The sequence below is a fragment of the Myripristis murdjan genome, chromosome 18 (assembly GCF_902150065.1).
Source record: "Myripristis murdjan chromosome 18, fMyrMur1.1, whole genome shotgun sequence".
Classification (NCBI taxonomy): domain Eukaryota; kingdom Metazoa; phylum Chordata; class Actinopteri; order Holocentriformes; family Holocentridae; genus Myripristis; species Myripristis murdjan.
This window is the reverse complement of record NC_043997.1, coordinates 15,763,979-15,784,663: the sequence shown is the minus strand read 5'-3', so window position 1 is coordinate 15,784,663 and position 20,685 is coordinate 15,763,979. Positions and strand designations below refer to the sequence as shown.

At 40.1% G+C, this 20,685-nt stretch overlaps 1 protein-coding gene across 1 annotated transcript; it reads right to left on the bottom strand.

Moving 5' to 3' along the window:
- Nucleotides 1-345: 345 nt before the first annotated feature.
- On the bottom strand, nt 346-7,321 carry LOC115377067 (E3 ubiquitin-protein ligase ZFP91-like). Its single transcript, XM_030076931.1, has 11 exons — nt 6,603-7,321; nt 6,196-6,227; nt 5,960-6,076; nt 5,775-5,811; nt 5,581-5,667; nt 4,892-5,065; nt 4,679-4,729; nt 4,486-4,564; nt 4,098-4,212; nt 3,767-3,866; nt 346-2,867 (listed from the first exon to the last, which is right to left on the bottom strand). Exons 1-11 carry the CDS (start codon nt 6,605-6,607, stop codon nt 2,024-2,026), a joined length of 1,641 nt encoding a protein of 546 aa, XP_029932791.1. The 5' UTR covers nt 6,608-7,321; the 3' UTR covers nt 346-2,023.
- Nucleotides 7,322-20,685: the final 13,364 nt, after the last annotated feature.

Sequence of the window (20,685 nt, the reverse complement as noted above, 5' to 3'; positions counted from 1 at the left end):
AATGATTGTTTGCAATTTCTAGAGAAATCCAAGCATTTGCGCTCATGTGGCACATTGTTTAAATATGTTTATAATTCGTTATCGTGCTGTCAAATGAGAGTGATATCAGTCATGATTTTTTGTTTATATGATAAAATTATTTACAAATGTCACTGCCTCATTATGAAGTGCCTATGGTGTCCCATGCGATTCAGTGATTAACTTAATCAAAAATATTGAGTGTGATAAGATCCCTATAAAATAAATTTTTCACTTTAGTACCTTTAATTTACCTTTCACTTAGGTAGAATTTGCATGTTTTTATTATAATACCTCAGATGTGTCAAAAAGAAAAATCCCAATGACTTCATAACATAGTTAGTTTATTATATTTATCCTTAACTTTTCCTGATAAATTAAAATAAAGGCTGTAGACATGAGTGCACAGTAGCTGAGGCAGTATGCAGTTGTGATTTAAATCCATTCCAGAAAAAAAAAATTCTTGGAGAAATAAGCTATACTGTACTTTTGTTCCAAAAACTGGAGGGGGGAAAAAAACAGAGAGCAACATCTGTGATGAAGAGTTAAAACAGATGAAATAGTGTACACAGTGCCTGAAGGGCCAAAACTATGGCACCAATTAAGTGCAGGAAGGTGAAAATACAAATACAACCAAACAAGGAAGACAATTTAGGTCTTGCTTTATGTGAAGCAGAAAAACATTCCTGTTTGGTTTTTATTATACTAGGTGAGATTTAGACAATTAATTAGACCCAAAGACATAAATTCATCTGACTAAGCCTCCTGTCAGTGGCTTACAATCATCTATCAAAGTGGCATGGTAGAGTTAAAAAAGTGGACAAAAAGGTAGAGAATATATCAGTCATCTGTCAGTTTCAAACCTTGACTTTTTGCATCATTACTGGTGCTACTAGGACTGGACGATATGGACAAAATCAAATATCTTTAAATGAATACTTGTATAACAATACTGTGGTGTTACCGAAGGTCTGACCATTGGTGGAGGATATGTATAAATATATATATATATATATATATATATATATATATATATATATCACATATGAACACACAAGATGTGGAGGCAACAGGCTAACAAGTTCAGAAAATTGCATCCCTTTACTGTACCATGATATTAAAATAATACATATCTCAGAGATCTGGTTTCACATTAGGATATCGATAAAATATGAATATATCACCCAGCCCTATGTGCCTCTGAAGGATTTCAATATGCAGTTACTTGGAATAGTGCTCCTGTCATCCTTGTCCTCTATTCTGTCAAGGTGAAAGGGTGACTCTAGAGTCTAGATGAAAACTTAATTATATAAAGTTTTAATTGTGTCATTTTGTCTACATTGCTACAATATGGCTATAATTCATATTCTCTGACACCCTCATTTGGTTGTAGCTGCATCTCTTAAACTTTCGTGTGACTTTTTAAGTTACTGATATTGCTTACATGTAAAATTTACCAGAAAATTTTTTTTTAGGTTCATATTACTTTGCCATATATACAAGCATACAGAATAAATAACGGATGAATGAGCTGCAATTCACCGACACTCTCCCATTATCATTCACCTCCCCATTAGAGGCACACAAACAGAAACAACTGGGAACCCTTTAGGGATGCAAGTGGTGTGAGACATTTTCATCTTGTAGTTGTTGCACCTCCAACAACATCTCAATATATGTATTATATATTTAATCTGTCTCTCTGTCATACACTCACTCACACACACACATTACCTGTCAAAACCAAAATAGGCTAAGTGTTAAAATATTCAATAAGTGATAAAATACTCAGTGAACAGTCTATTAAAAAATAATACTCCCTGATATAAAGTAGAGTTGTATAGGTATCTAAATGAGTACTGCATTATACTTAATTCATTACATATCTGAATTGTTCTTCTTGTGTGAGCTTAGTAAATTTTGAGACTCTTGTCGCTTTCATCCCTGCCAAAGCCTCAGAACATTACACTTCTTTGTGCCCCCATCAGTTTACCAAAAATGAGATTTAGATCAAGCTATTGCCATGCACTTCAGCACTTTCTAGCAGCATCTCCCTCTCGCCTTCCCTATCCCAAACAATTCCCTCGTCTTCTTTTCTCCTGTCCCCCCCGTCACCCTGCCACACCATTCCCCCTACATCCTGATGATCCCTGCCCACTATCACCCTCTCCCACAGGTCCCCCTCCCCGGCCAGCTGTGCGTCCCCGTCTGGCCCCCTGACCCACTCCACGGCCTGCTGGGAAGCCAGAGAGGTGACGGAGCTCAGGGTCAGCAGGGAGCTCTGGCAGTCTGGAGCAGCCATCGGTGTGGTGGTGGTGGTGACGGGTAGCGTGGTCAGCTGGATGAGCTGTGGGTGGCTGCTGCTGGACAGATGGACGGTGGAGGTGGAGGTTGGGGCAGTGGTGAGCTGGAGCAAAGTAGGAGTCTCCTGTTCCTGCTTCACCTGCACCACGTGATGCGGGGCCAGCTGGAGGAGCTGTGCCTGGGACACCTCAACCTGAGTCTGAGGGGGGAAGGGCAGCACCACCTGCTCGAGCGGGGTGAGCGTGCCACTCAGTGTGTCCTGGATCTCCTGGCTGATTGAGGGCTGGCTGGGTGACGTGAGCCCAGCGACGACCTCCACAGCTGAGGAGGGGGTGGCTGTTTGAGTGGTGCCATTGGCTGCTAATGCTTCAGCTATGAGTACCTCAGGGTGGCTCTTGGCTTTGTGGGCAACCACGCAGTCCTTTTTCTCAAACTTTTTGCCACAAATAGAACAAGAGAACTGGTAGAAGCTGTCGGCGTCATGCTTCTTCATGTGCCAGTTGAGGGAGGCCTTCTGACGGCAGGTGAAGCCACAGATCTCACACCTGCCACAAGAGGGAGACAGAGAACAGGTTATAGTTGACATGGGCTATGACTCCAGTCACTGACACTTCTCTCTCCAAATGGATTAGAACTAAAACAAAGATAGCAAATTGTGACAGAGTAATATAAATAATTATTATAGTGGAAATCCCATTTAATGAAATTGATTCAAATACCTCAGGTCCATTTGACTGCAACTGTATATTATTTAAACACAAACTGTTTTGTTCAATGATAAGTTCAAAGTTGAATGGCAAGAGTGTAAAAAGTGCTTATCTAACTCTGCCCTTTTGATGGCTGTTACTAAATCATGAGGTTTTTTTTGTTTGTTTTTTTTTCTAAATTAACATTGATTAGGTAACCCTTCTTTCAAATGTACAAGATTAATTGCCTTCATGGACAGAAAAGTTTCCTGAACCTGATGTACATATTATTTCTAATCTGTTTAGTATTGTATTGTATTTTTTCTTGTTAAGCCTAAGAAAAAACTATTTCTGCATGGAAGCAAAACTTAGAACTTCTGATTCACATTTCAGCAAGATCTTTTCTAGATTATTAAGATTCTGCACATATCAGATTTTGTTTGACATCTTCTGACTTCCTCTTTGCAAGAGCTGCCTGAGTGCAGCAAAAGATACCATAAGTATGACAGGCATTTTAACAGATCTTCCTTGCCCACAGCAAATATGATGATATCGCAGAATACTATTTAACCCGTATAATTTAAATTCCTATAATGTCATTTTCACTCCATGCAGTCTTGTTTGTTGTTGTTGTTTGTGTTGTTTATTTTTTACTGCTGTGTTAATTCCTCTTCCTCTTGCAATGAATAACTATCTATACTATCTATCTCTTTTGTCATCGACAATTTTTTCTAAGCGCAATTTCCTTCTCTACTCACTGGATGGGTTTTTCCCCTGTGTGGATCATCCTGTGTACAGCCAGGTTGTGAGAGCTCTTAAAGGCACGGGCACAATACTCACAGATAAAGTCCCTCTGGTCTGAAAAACACAGGTCAAATATACTGTCAATACAAAAGAGTTGGCAGCTCATTAGGCCAATGAAATTTTTTAGATTTTTTTTTTTTTTTTTATTACTTGAGTTTGTCTTGATTTGTCCTATCGAGCATTTGAGCAGCCTTAACAAGGGTAACATTATTTGCATAATCAAATACAAACAAATATACTGTATGGTACAAAGGCAGAGGCTGTAAACATGTGCCAAGAAATCACCTGTATGGTGTTTGGCATGGCGCAACAGCTGCTTCTGCAGACGAAACAGGCGACCACAAGAGGGGTGACTGCACACATACTTCTTCTTCAGCAAGTGTTGATATTTGATGTGGTGCTAAGTTAAGAAAAGGCAGAGCAAGGAGAGAATTGGATAAAGGTACAATTAAATTCAAAACGTTTTACTAATGGGAGCGTTGTAGCTAAGTTAGGGTGTGGTGCAATTGTCAGTTGTGGTGACAACACAACGCAGAAGATAATTAGTAAGATATGAGGAAATTACAAGCAGAGTCTACAGCCGCTGTATTGTGCCAAATTCCAGACAGTAGCTTTGAGAAAATATTTATAGCAAATTGGGGTTGTCATGGTGACAGTGGACAAACTGGCAGACCTGTAGGTAGCGTGGGTGGGCTAAGATAGTACCACAGCCCTCTATCTCACAGCGTACATACTGCACCGGGGGCTTCTTCCTATGAGCACAGAAAAGATGAAATCCACGTGATGAATGTACTGTGTTCAAGAAATGCTGGTGAACAATATAACGTATGTAGCTTCCTCATACTGAAGTCACAGAAATACCTCACCTTTGTTTTGGCAGCCGAGGGGTTTTGTCATCTTTTCGTCGACGCCCTCTCCTACGATGACAACCAATTTAACAACCTGGTATGGACTTAGTGTTGTTTCTCAGTTCTTACGTTCATTCCACTTCCTAAACTTTGATTTGTCACTGCATTCATCCCTCGGTCTTTCTATAACTGCTTTCAAACTAAACAATCACCCATCCACATTTCACTTACTTCCTAAGTGGCTCTGCATCGTCTCCAATTTCATCTTTCATTTCATCATCAGCCGTCACGGCCGTCTTTGTCGATTCCTCCGTTTTAATTTCATTTTTGTCCTTTTCCTTCTCTGACTGTTTCCTTCTCTTATCCTCCTTCTGCCTCAATGTTGCATGTCGCTTCAGTTTCTCCCTAAAGAGTTAAGATAGCATTAATTAATTACAGTTATAACTCATTCATTCAGAACTGTTCTCTCATAAATGCATGTCATCTCCAAACTACTTGAACATGTTAACAGTTTGGACTGGGCAATACATTGATATCTTATCAATATTATGATATGAAACTGGATATTTCCTGAGATTTCAACTATTGTAATATCACAACATAGCATAACATATCTTTTCCTGGTTTTAAAGGCTGCATTACAGTAAAGAAATGTCATTTTCTGACCATATTAGACTGTTCTCGGTGTTGTACTATTTGTCCCTACGCGCCTCACAATCATATCCACATTAATGACTGTTAAGCAAGAATCTGGTGTGTAAATATCTTATGAAAGTACCAACAGAAGTCCCTACAGAACTGTCACAATGTCGATATTGAGATAGTTGGTCAAAGATACTGTGATATTTGATTTTGTCCATGTCGCCCAGCCCTAACAACAGTGAAAGATTATGTAGGGAAAGGCAGTCAACACAGCATACTTGTTTGCCTCAGGTTTAGAGATGAGGTCTTTGAGGTTGTCTCTGGATGGAGGGTCCACGTCAACAGGCAGGTCCTCATCTGAAACACTAACAAAGACATCAATAACAGTGTACTGGCCACAATGAAATTCATTGATTCGAATGAATTAATTTACAATAAAAGTCAGTGATTTGATAAGCTGCAAATCACTCACTTCTCACTGGTTCCTCTTAAAGTACATGTATCTGCCCCTGCAAAAAAAAAAAAAAAAAAAAAGAACAGATTTTGTCACCTCGCTTTAAGATGACTCCTGCTATCAAACATTTGGCTGAGTCATTCCACAGAAACTTGCTGTGTAGCAAGGTTAGCTGGGTTTCATTTTAAAAAAGGGTTGTCTACCGTGTAATGCAACCTCTGTTTCTGGTTCAGTCTTGCACATTGGTGCATCTTGGGTTGAGGCTCCCTGCTGGCCCTTTCTTGACCTGGACAGCTTTGGTCCAAGAGTGTGCAGGGATGCTGGGATAGAGTATGTACACCATGTATTAATTACAAAAGTAATTAATAACCAGCAGAGCACTCATTCCATGTGATGTTTTTTTTTTGTTTGTTTGTTTGTTTGTTTGTTTGTTTTTTACCTTTTTTAGAGGAGGATTTCTTTTTCATAGTACTGTATAGGGAGAAAAACCTACAGTTAGTGATAGCCAGGTACAAACAGAGAATGATCTGTTTTAGTTTATCACAGAAATACACAAATTAGCTTCAGCACTATAGCCCAAGGATATTACAGCAACACTGGCATGAAAACACATGCATGGGATGGGTGGCTGCCTGAGAACAGGGTTACGCTAACCTACAGCTTTAAGAGCCCTCAGTGATACAAGACGCTTCCGACAAATGCCGCTACAAGCTCGTCAGAGTAACTACACTGACATACATTACTGAGGGCGTTTCTAACCGGCCTGTGGCACATACTGTATGCCCTTGTGATACTTCTGAACTCTGTCAGGGCACTGCAGTGACACGTGCCTGTGCTTGCACTTACTCCATGGCGCCTGTGTTTTGAAGCCAGGTCTGCTGGTGACGGTAGGTCTCCCACGGGGACGGCGGATGTTTTCACGTTTCCTCTGGCTGAATTCATTCTTAGACTTGCTAATCACAGCTCCCCGGGCTCCCCGAGCACGCAAAACGCGCCCATGACCCCCGCTAACCAACCGAGAATCACTGGACCCCGGGGAGCTTACTCCACTTTTCACCCGCCGCTTAGCCGCTCTTCTGGCGGCGGGTGGTCCACTCGAGTCCGGGGACTGTTTTGCGGCCTCCGCTGGACAACCGCCAGGGTCTGTGGTAGTTTGTTTCCCAGGACCGGTGCCTGAAAACTCGCTTTCCCCCGAGTTCATGCCCCTCTTAGTTAGTCTTTCGTTAACTTTGGTACGCACTGTTAGTCAATTATGTTATTTTTTTCTGTAACACACTCCCGGAAAAAAAAACATAAAAGACAAATATGAGCAACGTAGAAGGCCCAAGAGGACCAGCTAGGCCACTATTTAACAGTTCATCCCCGCGCACGCCTTACATACACAAACATTTTGATTGAAAAAGTTAGGTTTTAAGTAAATATGTACACTATCAAAATGCAGCAATATTTACTATCTTTCTTAAAGCTATAGCAAACCTCAAATGTCCTGTGGCCGAGGTAAGACCTGTACAAGCTGCGTCTCCTTTAAGAACGGTTAGCGCAACCAGTGAACGCAACTGTCCCGTTTGGACACACGGGCTTCCGTACTAACCAGTCCTAGTTAACATGTATACAGCCTGATTTTTGTGCACATTTAAATTCACTAACATTGTTTATCAGGTGGGATCAAGTAGACCCAAGTATTTTAAACATCCAGAAAATGATTGCCTAAGTATATAGGTCAGGTACTTTATTTGTCTCACTGACAACCTAAATAGGCCTTTAAATAAAACATAACTTCCCCCAGTCAGCGGCCTCATACATAAAAGTTCTTGTGGGAATCATGTTTTTCTATCCCGAACATCACATAAACTGGTTTGGTTCTCACACTCCCGCAGGTGTGGTTTTGATAGGTGAAGGCCTGAAAAGCAGAGAGAAAAGTTCTGCCGTTTATAAATGATGGCACGTTATAGTTCCTCAGTGTCCAAAACAACTAAAACAAATGTGTGTAAAATTTTGATATGTCTTATATGTTTTACACAGCTAGAAAAAAAAGCCTCGGGTTGAGCAGACAACACCAAAAAAAACGTTGCCTGCTAAATGTGTCCAGGACATTGAAATCATATCGTCATGTTAACCTCATGTTTACCCACTTGTCCCCATTAAATTAGGAAAAGTCATTAAAAAATAATGTTAGTCATGTATTTAGAGGTGTCAAACATCAGATGTGGTCATACTGACTCCAAAGATACTAGGAGGGTTAAGACCCTAATAAAACCATAATAAACACACAGGTAGACGATGGTAGTAAGTTGATAAAGAGATGAGTTCCTTCGAGCTGTTTCAACCTCTGAATTTCTTTTTACCTTCAGTTTTTATGGCTTAATTAGTTTTAACTTGTTTTATATTGTTATAGTGTCTTCGTTTCTTATCTGATGTTGTGTAACTTGTTTTAATTCCCACGTCCTAATTTGTTTTTATCATGTTTCGTTTTTGTCTAATGTTTTTCTATCCGTCTGACACTGTGCAGAATTCTCGGAAACGCTTTGTTGTATTTAGATGTGCTATATAAATAAAATCACTTATGATTTAAATGCCATACTGTGTTTTAGTAGTGGAGCTTGATTTGTCCCCGAAGGATAATTGCTTATGACGCACGAGCAATCAAAATAACACAGACCCATACACACAAATAATAAAAAAAACACACACATGCATAGTTGCACACAAAGAAAAAACATACAAATAAAGCTTGTGCGTGTGTGATGTCTGTGAATGTTCTTAGTCATCCAGGTCATGGTTATCCGAGGAGAGTTGAGCTGAAGTGACTGGACGTGTTTGTACATTCTTGGAGACGTTCCACTTCTCGCCCAAGAAGTTTCTTCATTTCCGTCCGAACCAAAGAAATAATCGATTCAGCTGCGCTACCCCCTTGAGTATTATCCATTTGTTACACAATATGGAGCCTGTAGCAGTTATATGTGGCCCACATACCATAAATTCTGTTAAAGAGAATTACAATAATGCAATTAGAAGATGTGGTGACATTTAAAAAGTGTCACCTTGCCAACAAGATGTCAAAAGTTTGATCCAAGGTGTGGCTGTCAGGAAGCCACTATAAGCACAGATGGTAGTTGATAGTGAGGGAATGAGAAAAATGTGGCGAGGCAAGGTTGGAGCGGAGAAGGTAAGTGGTAAGGCAAGGTTGGAGGGAAGAAGTTCCTGATTCTCTATAAATGTCAATCAACATTTACAGAAAGGCTATATGAACTTCTGTGAATACTACAACCCACAGCCATTTTTATTAGGCATACTAAACATTTCACCCGTCACTCACTTGCTCCTCCACAGACTGTCATTTAAGATACCTGGTGCAGGCATGTAAGTAATAGCATGTATTGTTATTGTATAGCATAGCATCGCCGTTCATCTAAATTACACCCTCAAACCATAAACACATTTGGCCCAGAGGTTTTGGAATAACGCACAAGCTCATAAACAGGCAGCTGATGTTTGATGAAACTTGACACGGAAGTTTCGTGTGTTAGTCAGTCAAAGATCCCCGAAGTTTCATAGTATTTAGCAATACTCGTCCAACCACATGTTCTTGGTTATTTGTAATGTTGCACTGTAGCTTAGAGATAGACTTCATTTATACCTTACAAGGAGACTTGGCCCAAGAACAACATTCATATTCACTATTTCTGTTTTTTTTTTTTTTTTTATGGACAGAAATTAGGCGTTAAATGTCTTCAGACGTAAGAACATTAACAGAAATGAGACCTTTTTTACATGTTTTATTCATTTAATTTAGATTTGAGACATTAGAAACAGGAAGCCACACCAATTTCTGCTCATCTGACCATCACTGCATTTGCGTAGCACACAAATAACAACAAAATGTGAATGAGGATGACGTTAACGTTGAACGGGAGAAAAGAACACACAAGTTGTTGAGTGTACTGCTGAGTTTTGCGTGTATGTTTAGCAAATGGTATATTTTTAGTTATGGATGTGACGCAGAAGCCAAAGGCAGCCTAAGAACGAGCGAAAACACAAAAGCAGGACGGAGTGACGTGAATACAGCAGGTATAACAGGTGTGATGAGATGAGCTGAGATGGTCTTTTTATATTTTTGTCTGCCTTTATCTGTCTAGTCTGAGCTGATGCCAGGTGCTGGTTCATTAGTGTTGAAAAGTGAGCGCCTCGTAGATTTTGCAAGGATTGAAATCCTTGCATTCTTTGTATTCTTCCACCTGCCAACTCAAAGTCTAGTCGAGATGACTCAAGTTACATCATTTGAGAGTGTCGTTTGGTTGGTGGGTGTTGGGCGGGGCAGATTCAAAGCCAAGACAACGCGATGGGAGCACATGTTACACACCTTTAGTCACCCATTGGAGTTCAATATCAGTATCTCACTGTGTATACCAGATTGGGTCGATTGATAAATCTGCGTTTTCAGGTTTCACATTTAATTAACATCAAACTTGGATGATATCTTAGTGAGAGCAAATTGTGGCTGGCCTGAATGAGGCCATTTTAGACGATGATATGTAGTCTTTCTGGTTGGCTGGGGTGGGACCGCCACACTTCCTGATAACGCTTGAGAATGGTTGAGAATTGCAACCTCATCCTCAGGAAAGCAAAAGTGACAGCAATTCAGCGTGGAAAAAATGCTCCAAAGCACTGATTTTCAGCCAGAATTGAAAAGCTGACATTAAACAAAAGGTGACATTTGGTCATATTTTCAACATTGTAAGTACCATATTAAAATATAATTTGATAATTGGTAAGCCTTTCAACGCTGATGAAGTCATATAAGGTCAACAGTGATATCAGAGAGGGACTTGAAATTGAAAATGTCATATTAAATCTAGCCACATAAAGTCTATGGAACTATGGAGTGACTATAGTAACATAGTCATATAATTACTGTGTGTTTATCACAGTAAAAATGGACTTAATTTATCTTTGGTTTACTTTGGACAACAGTACATTGCAAACAAATGTTTTACGCCTAAATCTCGCTCATGTGTGATGATTTTTTTTTTGTTTGTTTGTTTTTTATTCAATATAACAAAAATTTTTAAATGTGTATTTCACAAATGGAGTTGCATTAGGGGCAGCACCCAAGCAGCTTTAATGGACAACAGCTTATCTTATCTCATGGGATATGGTGTTTCTTTGATGAGGGTCACACAGAATACTTGAGCTTGCCGCCTTATACTATTAATGTGCATGAAAAGAAACATTTTATAAGCAGCATATCCTTCAAAAAAATCATACCAAAAGTCTAAAAACAAATCTCTCTGACGTCTCATCATGTGAGAACAAAGGAGGAACTGTTTCATTTCTGAGGTTGCTGCCAACTCGTCCTGAGTTCCTTGAGTGAATGAGCATTCCCATTAATTATATGCAACCAATGTGAGCTGTGACGTTGAGAAACTGATGCCATCGTGCTCATAAATGGTTCACAAGCAATAAAAAACTATAATCGTGGAAATCTGCATGTCCTGTTGATTCATTTCAAGTTATAAGGTGATTTAATATCCTTTACAAAGATTCACTGCAGCAACAAAGACCAGGTATGAAAGCACCTGGACATTAACTTGCAGCAACCTCCCCTACATCGAAATGATCCTAGTCTTACAGCAGGTTAGGTAAATTATAAATTTGGACAGGTCAGATCATATCGACGGAAATAATGCTGGCTCACAAAAGCCAAGACATTTTGACTCACCTCTGAAGACTGTATTATCGTTTCTATCTTGTTTTGAGATAAATGTCATTGAACATCTTATCTCACCAGCACAATAGGACAACTTCTATTTTTTCCTGCTGTTCTCTCTGTGGTTTTGCCCTGCAATTTTCCAGTGAGGAATGGAAAATCTATATTGCTCTCAATCCATCTCAATCTGTGTTTTTTTTTTTATTTATTTATTTATTTTTTTATTTATTGTGAATAATGCAATGAAATGACACTAAGATTCAAAGCCAAATTAAATTTTAAATAATATTTTTCATTTACAGAGAAATAAACATCCATTTTCCTGTGCTATCACAAAGTGAATCAACCGATGTCCAGGTCATGAGAGCTTTTGAATGCGTGGGTGAGGAAGGCTGGGAAAATCCTGCAGTGCCCATGCAAGAAGCAGTGCATTTTATGTTTCTGAAAGTAGCTTGTTAGGAATAAATTGCAGACAAAAAAGGTAGCTGGTGTGGGCAGGAACAGCAGTGTCCACTGCGAACTATGGGATGTGTAGTGTAAAAACACCACAGCAATGGCTCCTTGGCACCAAAGATGTTGCAAAAGAAAAAAAAAAGATGAAAAAGAAGAAAAAAAAGGTCATGCTCTACATAGGAAAGACAATGTCAGCCATGATGAAAAACAAAAAAAAAAGAAAGAAAGTTGTTATCATATTTCCCTTACGGAAAATAATAAACACATGAAATCACATGTGAAATAAAACCACGTGATTCAATTTTTTCATGTGATTTTCATGTCGGTTTTTCCATATGTAGTCTGAAACCAAATGTTAAAATTTCCCACGTGAAAAAACAGCATAAGAAATACATGTGGTTTCCAAAACCACATGTGGCTTCACGTTGATTTCACATGTGGAAAAGCTAATTCCACTTGACCGATTTTCTTTTCACATGTGAAAAATCATGTGAAAAGTGCAAGTTCACATGTGACATTATGTTTTTTTTTTTTGCTTGTGAAAACGTTCACATGTGAATATTGCCAAACACGTGAAAACGGCAAATTTTTTTTTTTTTTTTTTTTTTGCAAACTAAACCACCAAGATCCTAATAGTTAAAGTAATATCAGCAAATCGTGAATGGATTTCTCAGTTTTGATGCTTCTATTTGTGTCTCTAAAACCAGCAGGGAGGACAGACAAATGCAAACCAGGGCATATAAATCAGGCTTTACTCCTCTACTTCAAGTCAGTAAAAGCCTCTCAAAGCTACAGTGCAAGGATGTCCTTTATAATTGAAATAATCATCCACCAACTAAATTCAAACTGAAGTCATGATGTTGCATAAGTTTATGCCTATATATGTATATATATGTATATATGTATACATGTATATGTATATCTATATCTATATCTATATAGATAGATAGATAGATATAGATATATATAGATATATAGATATATATTAGTTTATATATTAGTATATATTAGTTTATATATTAGTTTATATATAGATATATGTCAGCCATGATGAAAAGCAAAAAAAAAAGAAGAAGATATATATAGATATAGATATATATTAGTTTATGCTTAATGCCTAATGTCGTGGTTGTCTCTTTGATTTGTTCTGTGGAATTTGATGGATCTATCTATCTTTGCATTCAAAATGTTTGACTGTGCAAATCATGATACATATTAGAGTATTGCTTTTGTCCTGGTTTATTTTGCTTCATTAAACCTCTATTGTGTGCACAGGACATAAATAATGTGCCATAATGTCATAATGTCATAGGTTGCTGTCAGTCTGCTGGGACTTCCTTCAACATCTCACGTACAACATAATAGATGTCTGCTGGTTAGGGCACATAAATGGAATACTTTAAAAACACACCTTAACTAAACAAACAATAGACGACACTGTGGCATTGGATCAAGAGCGAAGAAACCTGACGCGGCCAGTAACTGACGGCTTGAATCCTGTCTAGTTTTTTTTTTTTTTTTCCAGCTTCTGAAATATGTCATATATGTCATGTGACCTCCCTTCACTTCACGCTATATAAAACCTTAATGACGATGAGATGCCACAAACGGTCTGCACCTGTGATGGATTAAGTCACAGAATAAATTACCAGCATCTAGCACAGTGAAACAAATAATACAGGTGTAAAATAAAATACATCAAACAGAAGAATTAATAAACTTTGGGTAAGTAAACCATAAATCTATTCTTCTTTTTTTCTTCTTTTTCTTCTCCTTCTTCTTAATATTATTATCATTATCATCATTGTTTGTATGAACAGACAAGTCAGATGCCATTTCTTAGATGTCAGTATTTTCTTCCATAGGAAAGAAACTGGTAATGACATTTTCTGTAACCTTCACAAATCCGTCCCTTAAAAGAGAAATTCCAAATAAAATGTCATCGTACTGTGTCTAACATCGCATGTTGCTATCAATGTAATATTTTTGTACCATGTTGTCTATTTTTTCCAAGATGTCTGTTTTATTTTTACTTTTAACCATCCTATAGTTGTAGCCCGCTTAGACAATCTAAGAGTTTACCTTTTCCAGAAACTGATGAAAACTTTATCATTATTTTTATTTATTTAATTAATTAATTTATTTATTATTATTATTTTTTAATTTATTTTTATTATATTTTTTAGTCATTAGATGCAATGGCAACAATTAACCACTAATAGATATTATCCTTTTAGTAACTTTTAAGACAGCTGTGTGTCTGTCATCATTAATGCCCTCCATCATTTATCTATAGTTTATTCTTTGGATATTAATTGATGCTTACTTATTGTTTTTTGACTATAAAAAAAAAACAGTGTGTGTACCCCTGCATATGTAAAGTGGAGATTGGCACGATCCTTTATTACTCATACAATTATCTTGCCTGAAGAGATGGTGTCTTCTGTTATGTGCTGTTATGCGCTTGTCTTTGTGCCCTCAAGTGAAGTGGAAAGTCAGGATTTTCTTACCTGAGGCGCTGCATGATAAAAGAGCAAATGTAACCACATAATCAGTGCAATTATAAGAGCCCTGTGTATAACTAATGGTATGTTCCCATACTGCCACTTTATATGACCAAATTACACTTACATGTGATTACCAGAGGCGGTGAAAACCTTTGATATAATGATAAATTAAAATGTTCAAGGTATTGTTTTTGATTAGTGAAAAAGTTCTTGTTCATTTGTCTGCGTATCGGTTAATATCAGTTAATACCAACTAGCTGATAGAAGTGTATAGTGTTACCAAAGTGATCGTGTTATGCCAATGTGATGCGTTCCCTCTGCCCTGCCACGTAGAGGTCAGAGGTCAGGGTCAGCCAGACAGCAGCAGGGCTCCGGTGGCTTGCTTCGGGGCAGCTGAGTGGCTGGGGACTGAGTGGCAGTCCTGCGGTGGAAGGGTGGTTTCCTTGTGTGCTACACCACTCTTCTGCTGAGTGGTGTGGTGGGGAAATATGTTGGTTTTGGACTATGCGTCACTCCATCTAGTAATATTTTTTATGTTCATGAGGACTGATACTTGCATGTGATATGAAGATGTAGGCAAACATCCTATCTTGAAAACGGCCCCAATGGAGATTTCACTCGCCTTGATTAATTTGAGCTAGCATAGAAATTGAGAAGGACCCTAATTTGACTGTAATTTCAATTCAATTTCAATTTTATTTATTTGTATAGCCCAGAATCACAAATTACAAATTTGTCCCAAAGGGCTTTACAGAAAAATACAGAAAAATACAACATCCTCTGTCCTTAGACCCTCACATCGGATGAGGAACAACTCCCTAAAAAATCCCTTTAACAGGGAGAAAAATAGGAAGAAACCTCAGGGGAAAAATAGGAAGAAACCTGCTCTTTACGCGACTGAAACACAGTAAACATTGCAGAAACGAACAAAAAAGTACATTCAAAAATAAAAACAAAAAAATAATCCAGAATCCTAGCAAAATTGTAACAATGATAAGGGGACATATATGGAAACTTGATACAACGTACCTGCCCCTATTACACAATTGTAGAATTTTTGATTGCACAACATCCCTGAAGGTGTTGTTTTACAGGTCAATCGCAATAGGCTTGGTGGAATTCGCAAGGGAATACTTATCAAGATGTGAGCTCTCACTCGGAATGCTGCTGCATCCAAATGCACTCAGCGAACAATACCATAACACTTTACTGCCAAAGGGTGTGCATGTCTGATAGATTAAATCACCCTCCAAATAGATCGAAATGGGCTTTTGAAAATAAAGCTTTACAAATCTTTCTGCCCTAATCTCACAATGTCAGTTTTATTTTGCAATGGGCCTCGATCAACTTAGTTTAGCAGAAATTTCACTGTAAAGTATATACAGTCATCAAAGCTTTCTTGCGCTGTTTACATGCAAGGTTGCAAGGTTTTAGTTGGAGAGAGAAATTTGAAGTTTTATTTTCAGTGTGTATATGTAGGCCTGTATATGATGTCTAGTCTATAAGCAGTATCAAAAGATAATCACTGTTACTGTGACACTGTGCAGGCGCATTTCCTGTAGTCCCTCTGATAGCCCACTCCAGTTATTTTCAGCATGCGATGTCAACCAATCAAGGACCACTAAACACAACAACAACAACAACAACAACAACAACAACAACAGCAACTGCTAAAACAAAATTTAGATAAAATATGGATTACACAATTGGAATAGCAGTGGGGGCGGCGCCCCCTGTAGACCACATGCACCTGTTTACCAGGCATTTTTAGTAAATGTCAGTGAGCCGAGGCTGGTTTTCTCTAAAGATTTTACAAGGTCACCAAACCTTTACAAAGTCAGATTTTCAAATCAGACCACACTGGAATATGATAATACAGATTCAATAAAGAGTTTATAAAACAGGTCTTTTAGCTTTTATAAAATGACATAGAGAATGGTTTTCTGCTTAAATGAAACTTTGGCCCTAACCCAATCCTTGATTGCCTCTTGATAATCATTCAAACCAAGTTTAAACCCATAAATAAACTTTTATTAATTGTTTTTTGTTTTTGTTTTTTTTGTCAGCATATTAACAGATACCAACTCACATAGATTTTAATGTCAAATACGTAATTAACTATTCTTCTTCAGACACAATATGCACGCCACTATTCAATATTAGTGCAGTGCCTGCTCAAAACGGGTGTCTTCGGTCTTCACACTCAACACTGCACTTCTATGGGTCATCAGCAATACATCCACCAAGAGTGAAGTTGACTGACAGACAGACTAAAAAGATATGCAAACAGAGATTCCTTCCATTTTAGTAAGAGTAGATGAAGGGTAAGTTGTGGGTTTCATGGGCGGAATAAACCTGGAGTGAGAAAGTGTGTTTATATGTGTGTGTGCATGTCTTGTGTGAAGTAATCTCAGTGCTGTGGAGGGCGGAATAGTTTGTCTTTCCTTTGTCTTTCTTGCACTGCCCCTCCACCAGCCTCCACTGGACTGGCCTCCATTGAACTATGTGTATGTGTTTCCTTCAATTTTCTGGGCAAACGTTCCTCCAATCATCTTCAAAGTGAACACTGCACTCCCATGGGTCCTTAGCAATACTCGTTTGTTGGAAGTTTGATCAGATGATTAGTTCGGGAGATCAACAGACCACAGACAGGAGGGCAGAGATTCCTCCATTTGTAGTTAGATCTTCTAAATGGTAGCTGACAAAGCAAGCAAAAAAGAACAGCTGACTTTCACAAACCCTACTTCTTTCTCCTATAAAAATTATTGCCTCCTTCTGTACTTCCCTGGCCAGCTCATTGAAAAAAGATGTAGAACAGCAGAAAGGACAATAGAGTTTTGGATGAGGCTTTTATATTATGTATTATTTTTCACTGTAAAGGCAAATTTACAATAAGAAAAAGCAAAGCAAACAAAATAGCAATATTAATTACTGTTTTGTCCATTCATCATGATAAAGATGCTCTAAGGGACTTGGGTTGTAGGGTGAGGGTATATGTTCTTTCTTTTCCTTAAATAATAAAGAAAACAGGACCAGGAAACCAGACCACATTGTGTACATTTTTTATTGTGTATGGGCCAAACATAATGAAGTAAATGCAGCTCTTTCTTCAATATTTAAGTCACTAGAACTCAGAGAGAAGGTTAAACTTGAAATCAAAGCACAAATCCAGTTCTCTTCATAGGAATAAGATAATGAAAAATTCTAATAATAAAAAGTAAAATAATTTATGTAGAGAGATAAAATAACATATTTAAATAGCTTATCTCGGGGGACCCATTCATACATGCCAGGGTCTCACCATTAACTGCTCGACTGTATGTAATATTTGGCAATGTGTGAATAAACTCAAACTACTAAACTACATAAGACATATAAGGCTTTTAATAAATTTAATAAATTACATTATTACATGTTCACATAATGTAGTGTATGTGGTTTAACACATGTACATGGTGTGTCTCTGTGTTGTTTGATTTTATAGAATCCAAAGAAACCAGGATGGCCCGTGGACCGGTCATATCCATTTTTCTAGTTTTTGTTGGTGAGTTGATCTATGTAATATGAAGTGAAAGATTATCTTCTCACACAGCAACATCTCTGTTTTAATCGTGATATTATTTGGTTTCTTACAAATAGTGGCCCTTGATTTGGCTCAAACATCCACTACCACTGGGACAACAACTGTTGCTGCAACCACAACTACTGCGGCAATGACAACTACTGCGGCAATGACAACTACTGCGGCAACGACAACTGCAGGGTCAACAACCACTGGGCCAACAACAACTGCTGGAACAACGACAACTGCAGGGTCAACAACCACTGGGCCAACAACAACTGCAGGGTCAACAACCACTGGGCCAACAACAACTGCTGGGACAACAACAACTGCAGGGTCAACAACCACTGGGCCAACGACAACTGCAGGGTCAACAACCACTGGGCCAACAACAACCACTGGGCCGACAACAACTGCAGGGTCAACAACCACTGGGCCGACAACAACTGCAGGGTCAACAACAACCGGGCCAACAACAACTGCAGGGTCAACAACCACTGGGCCAACAACAACCACTGGGCCAACAACAACTGCAGGGTCAACAACCACTGGGCCAACAACAACTGCAGGGTCAACAACCACAGGGCCGACAACAACTGCAGGATCAACAACCACTGGGCCGACAACAACTGCAGGGTCAACAACAACTGGGCCAACAACAACTGCAGGGTCAACAACCACTGGGCCAACAACAACCACTGGGCCAACAACAACTGCAGGGTCAACAACCACTGGGCCAACAACAACTGCAGGGTCAACAACCACTGGGCTGACAACAACTGCAGGGTCAACAACAACTGGGCCAACAACAACTGCAGGATCAACAACCACTGGGCCAACAACAACCACTGGGCCAACAACAACTGCAGGGTCAACAACCACTGGGCCAACAACAACTGCAGGGTCAACAACCACTGGGCCGACAACAACTGCGGGGTCAACAACCACTGGACCGACAACAACTGCAGGGTCAACAACCACTGGGCTGACAACAACTGCAGGATCAACAACCACTGGCCCGACAACAACTGCAGGGTCAACAACCACTGGCCCGACAACAACTGCAGGGTCAACAACAACTGCTGGGTCAACAACCACTGGGCCAACAACAACTGTAGGGTCAACAACCACGGGGCCAACAACAACTGCAGGGTCAACAACCACTGGACCCACAACAACTGCAGGGTCAACAACCACTGGGCCAACAACAACTGCAGGGTCAACAACCACTGGACCAACAACAACTGCTGGGCTAACAACAACTGTAGGGTCAACAACCACTGGACCAACAACAACTGCAGGGTCAACAACCACTGGGCCAACAACAACTGCAGGGTCAACAACCACTGGGCCAACAACAACTGCAGGGTCAACAACCACTGGACCCACAACAACTGCAGGGTCAACAACCACTGGGGCAACAACAACTGTAGGTTCAACCACTGCTGGGCCAACGACAACTGCAGGGTCAACAACAACTGCAGGGTCAACAACCACTGGCCCAACAACAACTGCTGGGCCAACAACAACTGCAGGGTCAACAACCACTGGGCCAACAACAACTGTAGGGTCAACAACCACTGGGCCAACGACAACCGCAGGGTCAACAACCACTGGGCCAACAACAACTTCCGGACCAACAACAACTGCAGGGTCAACAACCACGGGACCAACGACAACTGCAGGGTCAACAACCACTGGGCCAACAACAACTGCCGGACCAACAACAACTGCAGGATCAACAACCACGGGACCAACAACAACTGCAGGGTCAACAACCACTGGGCCAACAACAACTGCAGGGTCAACAACCACTGGGCCAACAACAACTGCTGGGCCAACAACAACTGCAGGGTCAACAAACACTGGGCCAACGACAACTGCAGGGTCAACAACCACTGGGCCAACGACAACTGCAGGGTCAACAACCACTGCAGGGTCAACAACCACTGGCCCAACAACAACTGCTGGGCCAACAACAACCGCAGGGTCAACAACCACTGGGCCAACAACAACTGCCGGACCAACAACAACTGCAGGGTCAACAACCACTGGACCAACAACAACTGCAGGGTCAACAACCACTGGGCCAACAACAACTGTAGGGTCAACAACCACTGGACCAACAACAACTGCAGGGTCAACAACCACTGGGCCAACAACAACTGCTGGGCCAACAACAACTGCAGGGTCAACAACCACTGGGCCAACAACAACTGCAGGGTCAACAACCACTGGCCCAACAACAACTGCTGGGCCAACAACAACTGCAGGGTCAACAACCACTGGGCCAACAACAACTGTAGGGTCAACAACCACTGGGCCAACGACAACCGCAGGGTCAACAACCACTGGGCCAACAACAACTGCAGGGTCAACAACCACTGGGCCAACAACAACTGTAGGGTCAACAACCACTGGGCCAACAACAACTGCCGGGCCAACAACAACTGCAGGGTCAACAACCACTGGGCCAACAACAACTGCCAGACCAACAACAACTGCAGGGTCAACAACCACTGGGCCGACAACAACTGCAGGGACAACAACCACTGGGCCGACAACAACTGCAGGGTCAACAACCACTGGGCCAACAACAACTGCTGGACCAACAACAACTGCAGGGTCGACAACCACTGGACCAACAACCACTGCGGGGTCAACAACCACTGGGCCAACAACAACTGCTGGGCCAACAAC

Coding starts and splice junctions, on each gene's coding strand:
- LOC115377067 (XM_030076931.1), bottom strand. Junction 4,565..4,678: donor CCTCGGCTGCCAAAACAAAG/GTGAGGTATTTC, acceptor CTGTGCTCATAG/GAAGAAGCCCCCGGTGCAGT. Junction 3,867..4,097: donor CCATGCCAAACACCATACAG/GTGATTTCTTGG, acceptor TGTGTTTTTCAG/ACCAGAGGGACTTTATCTGT.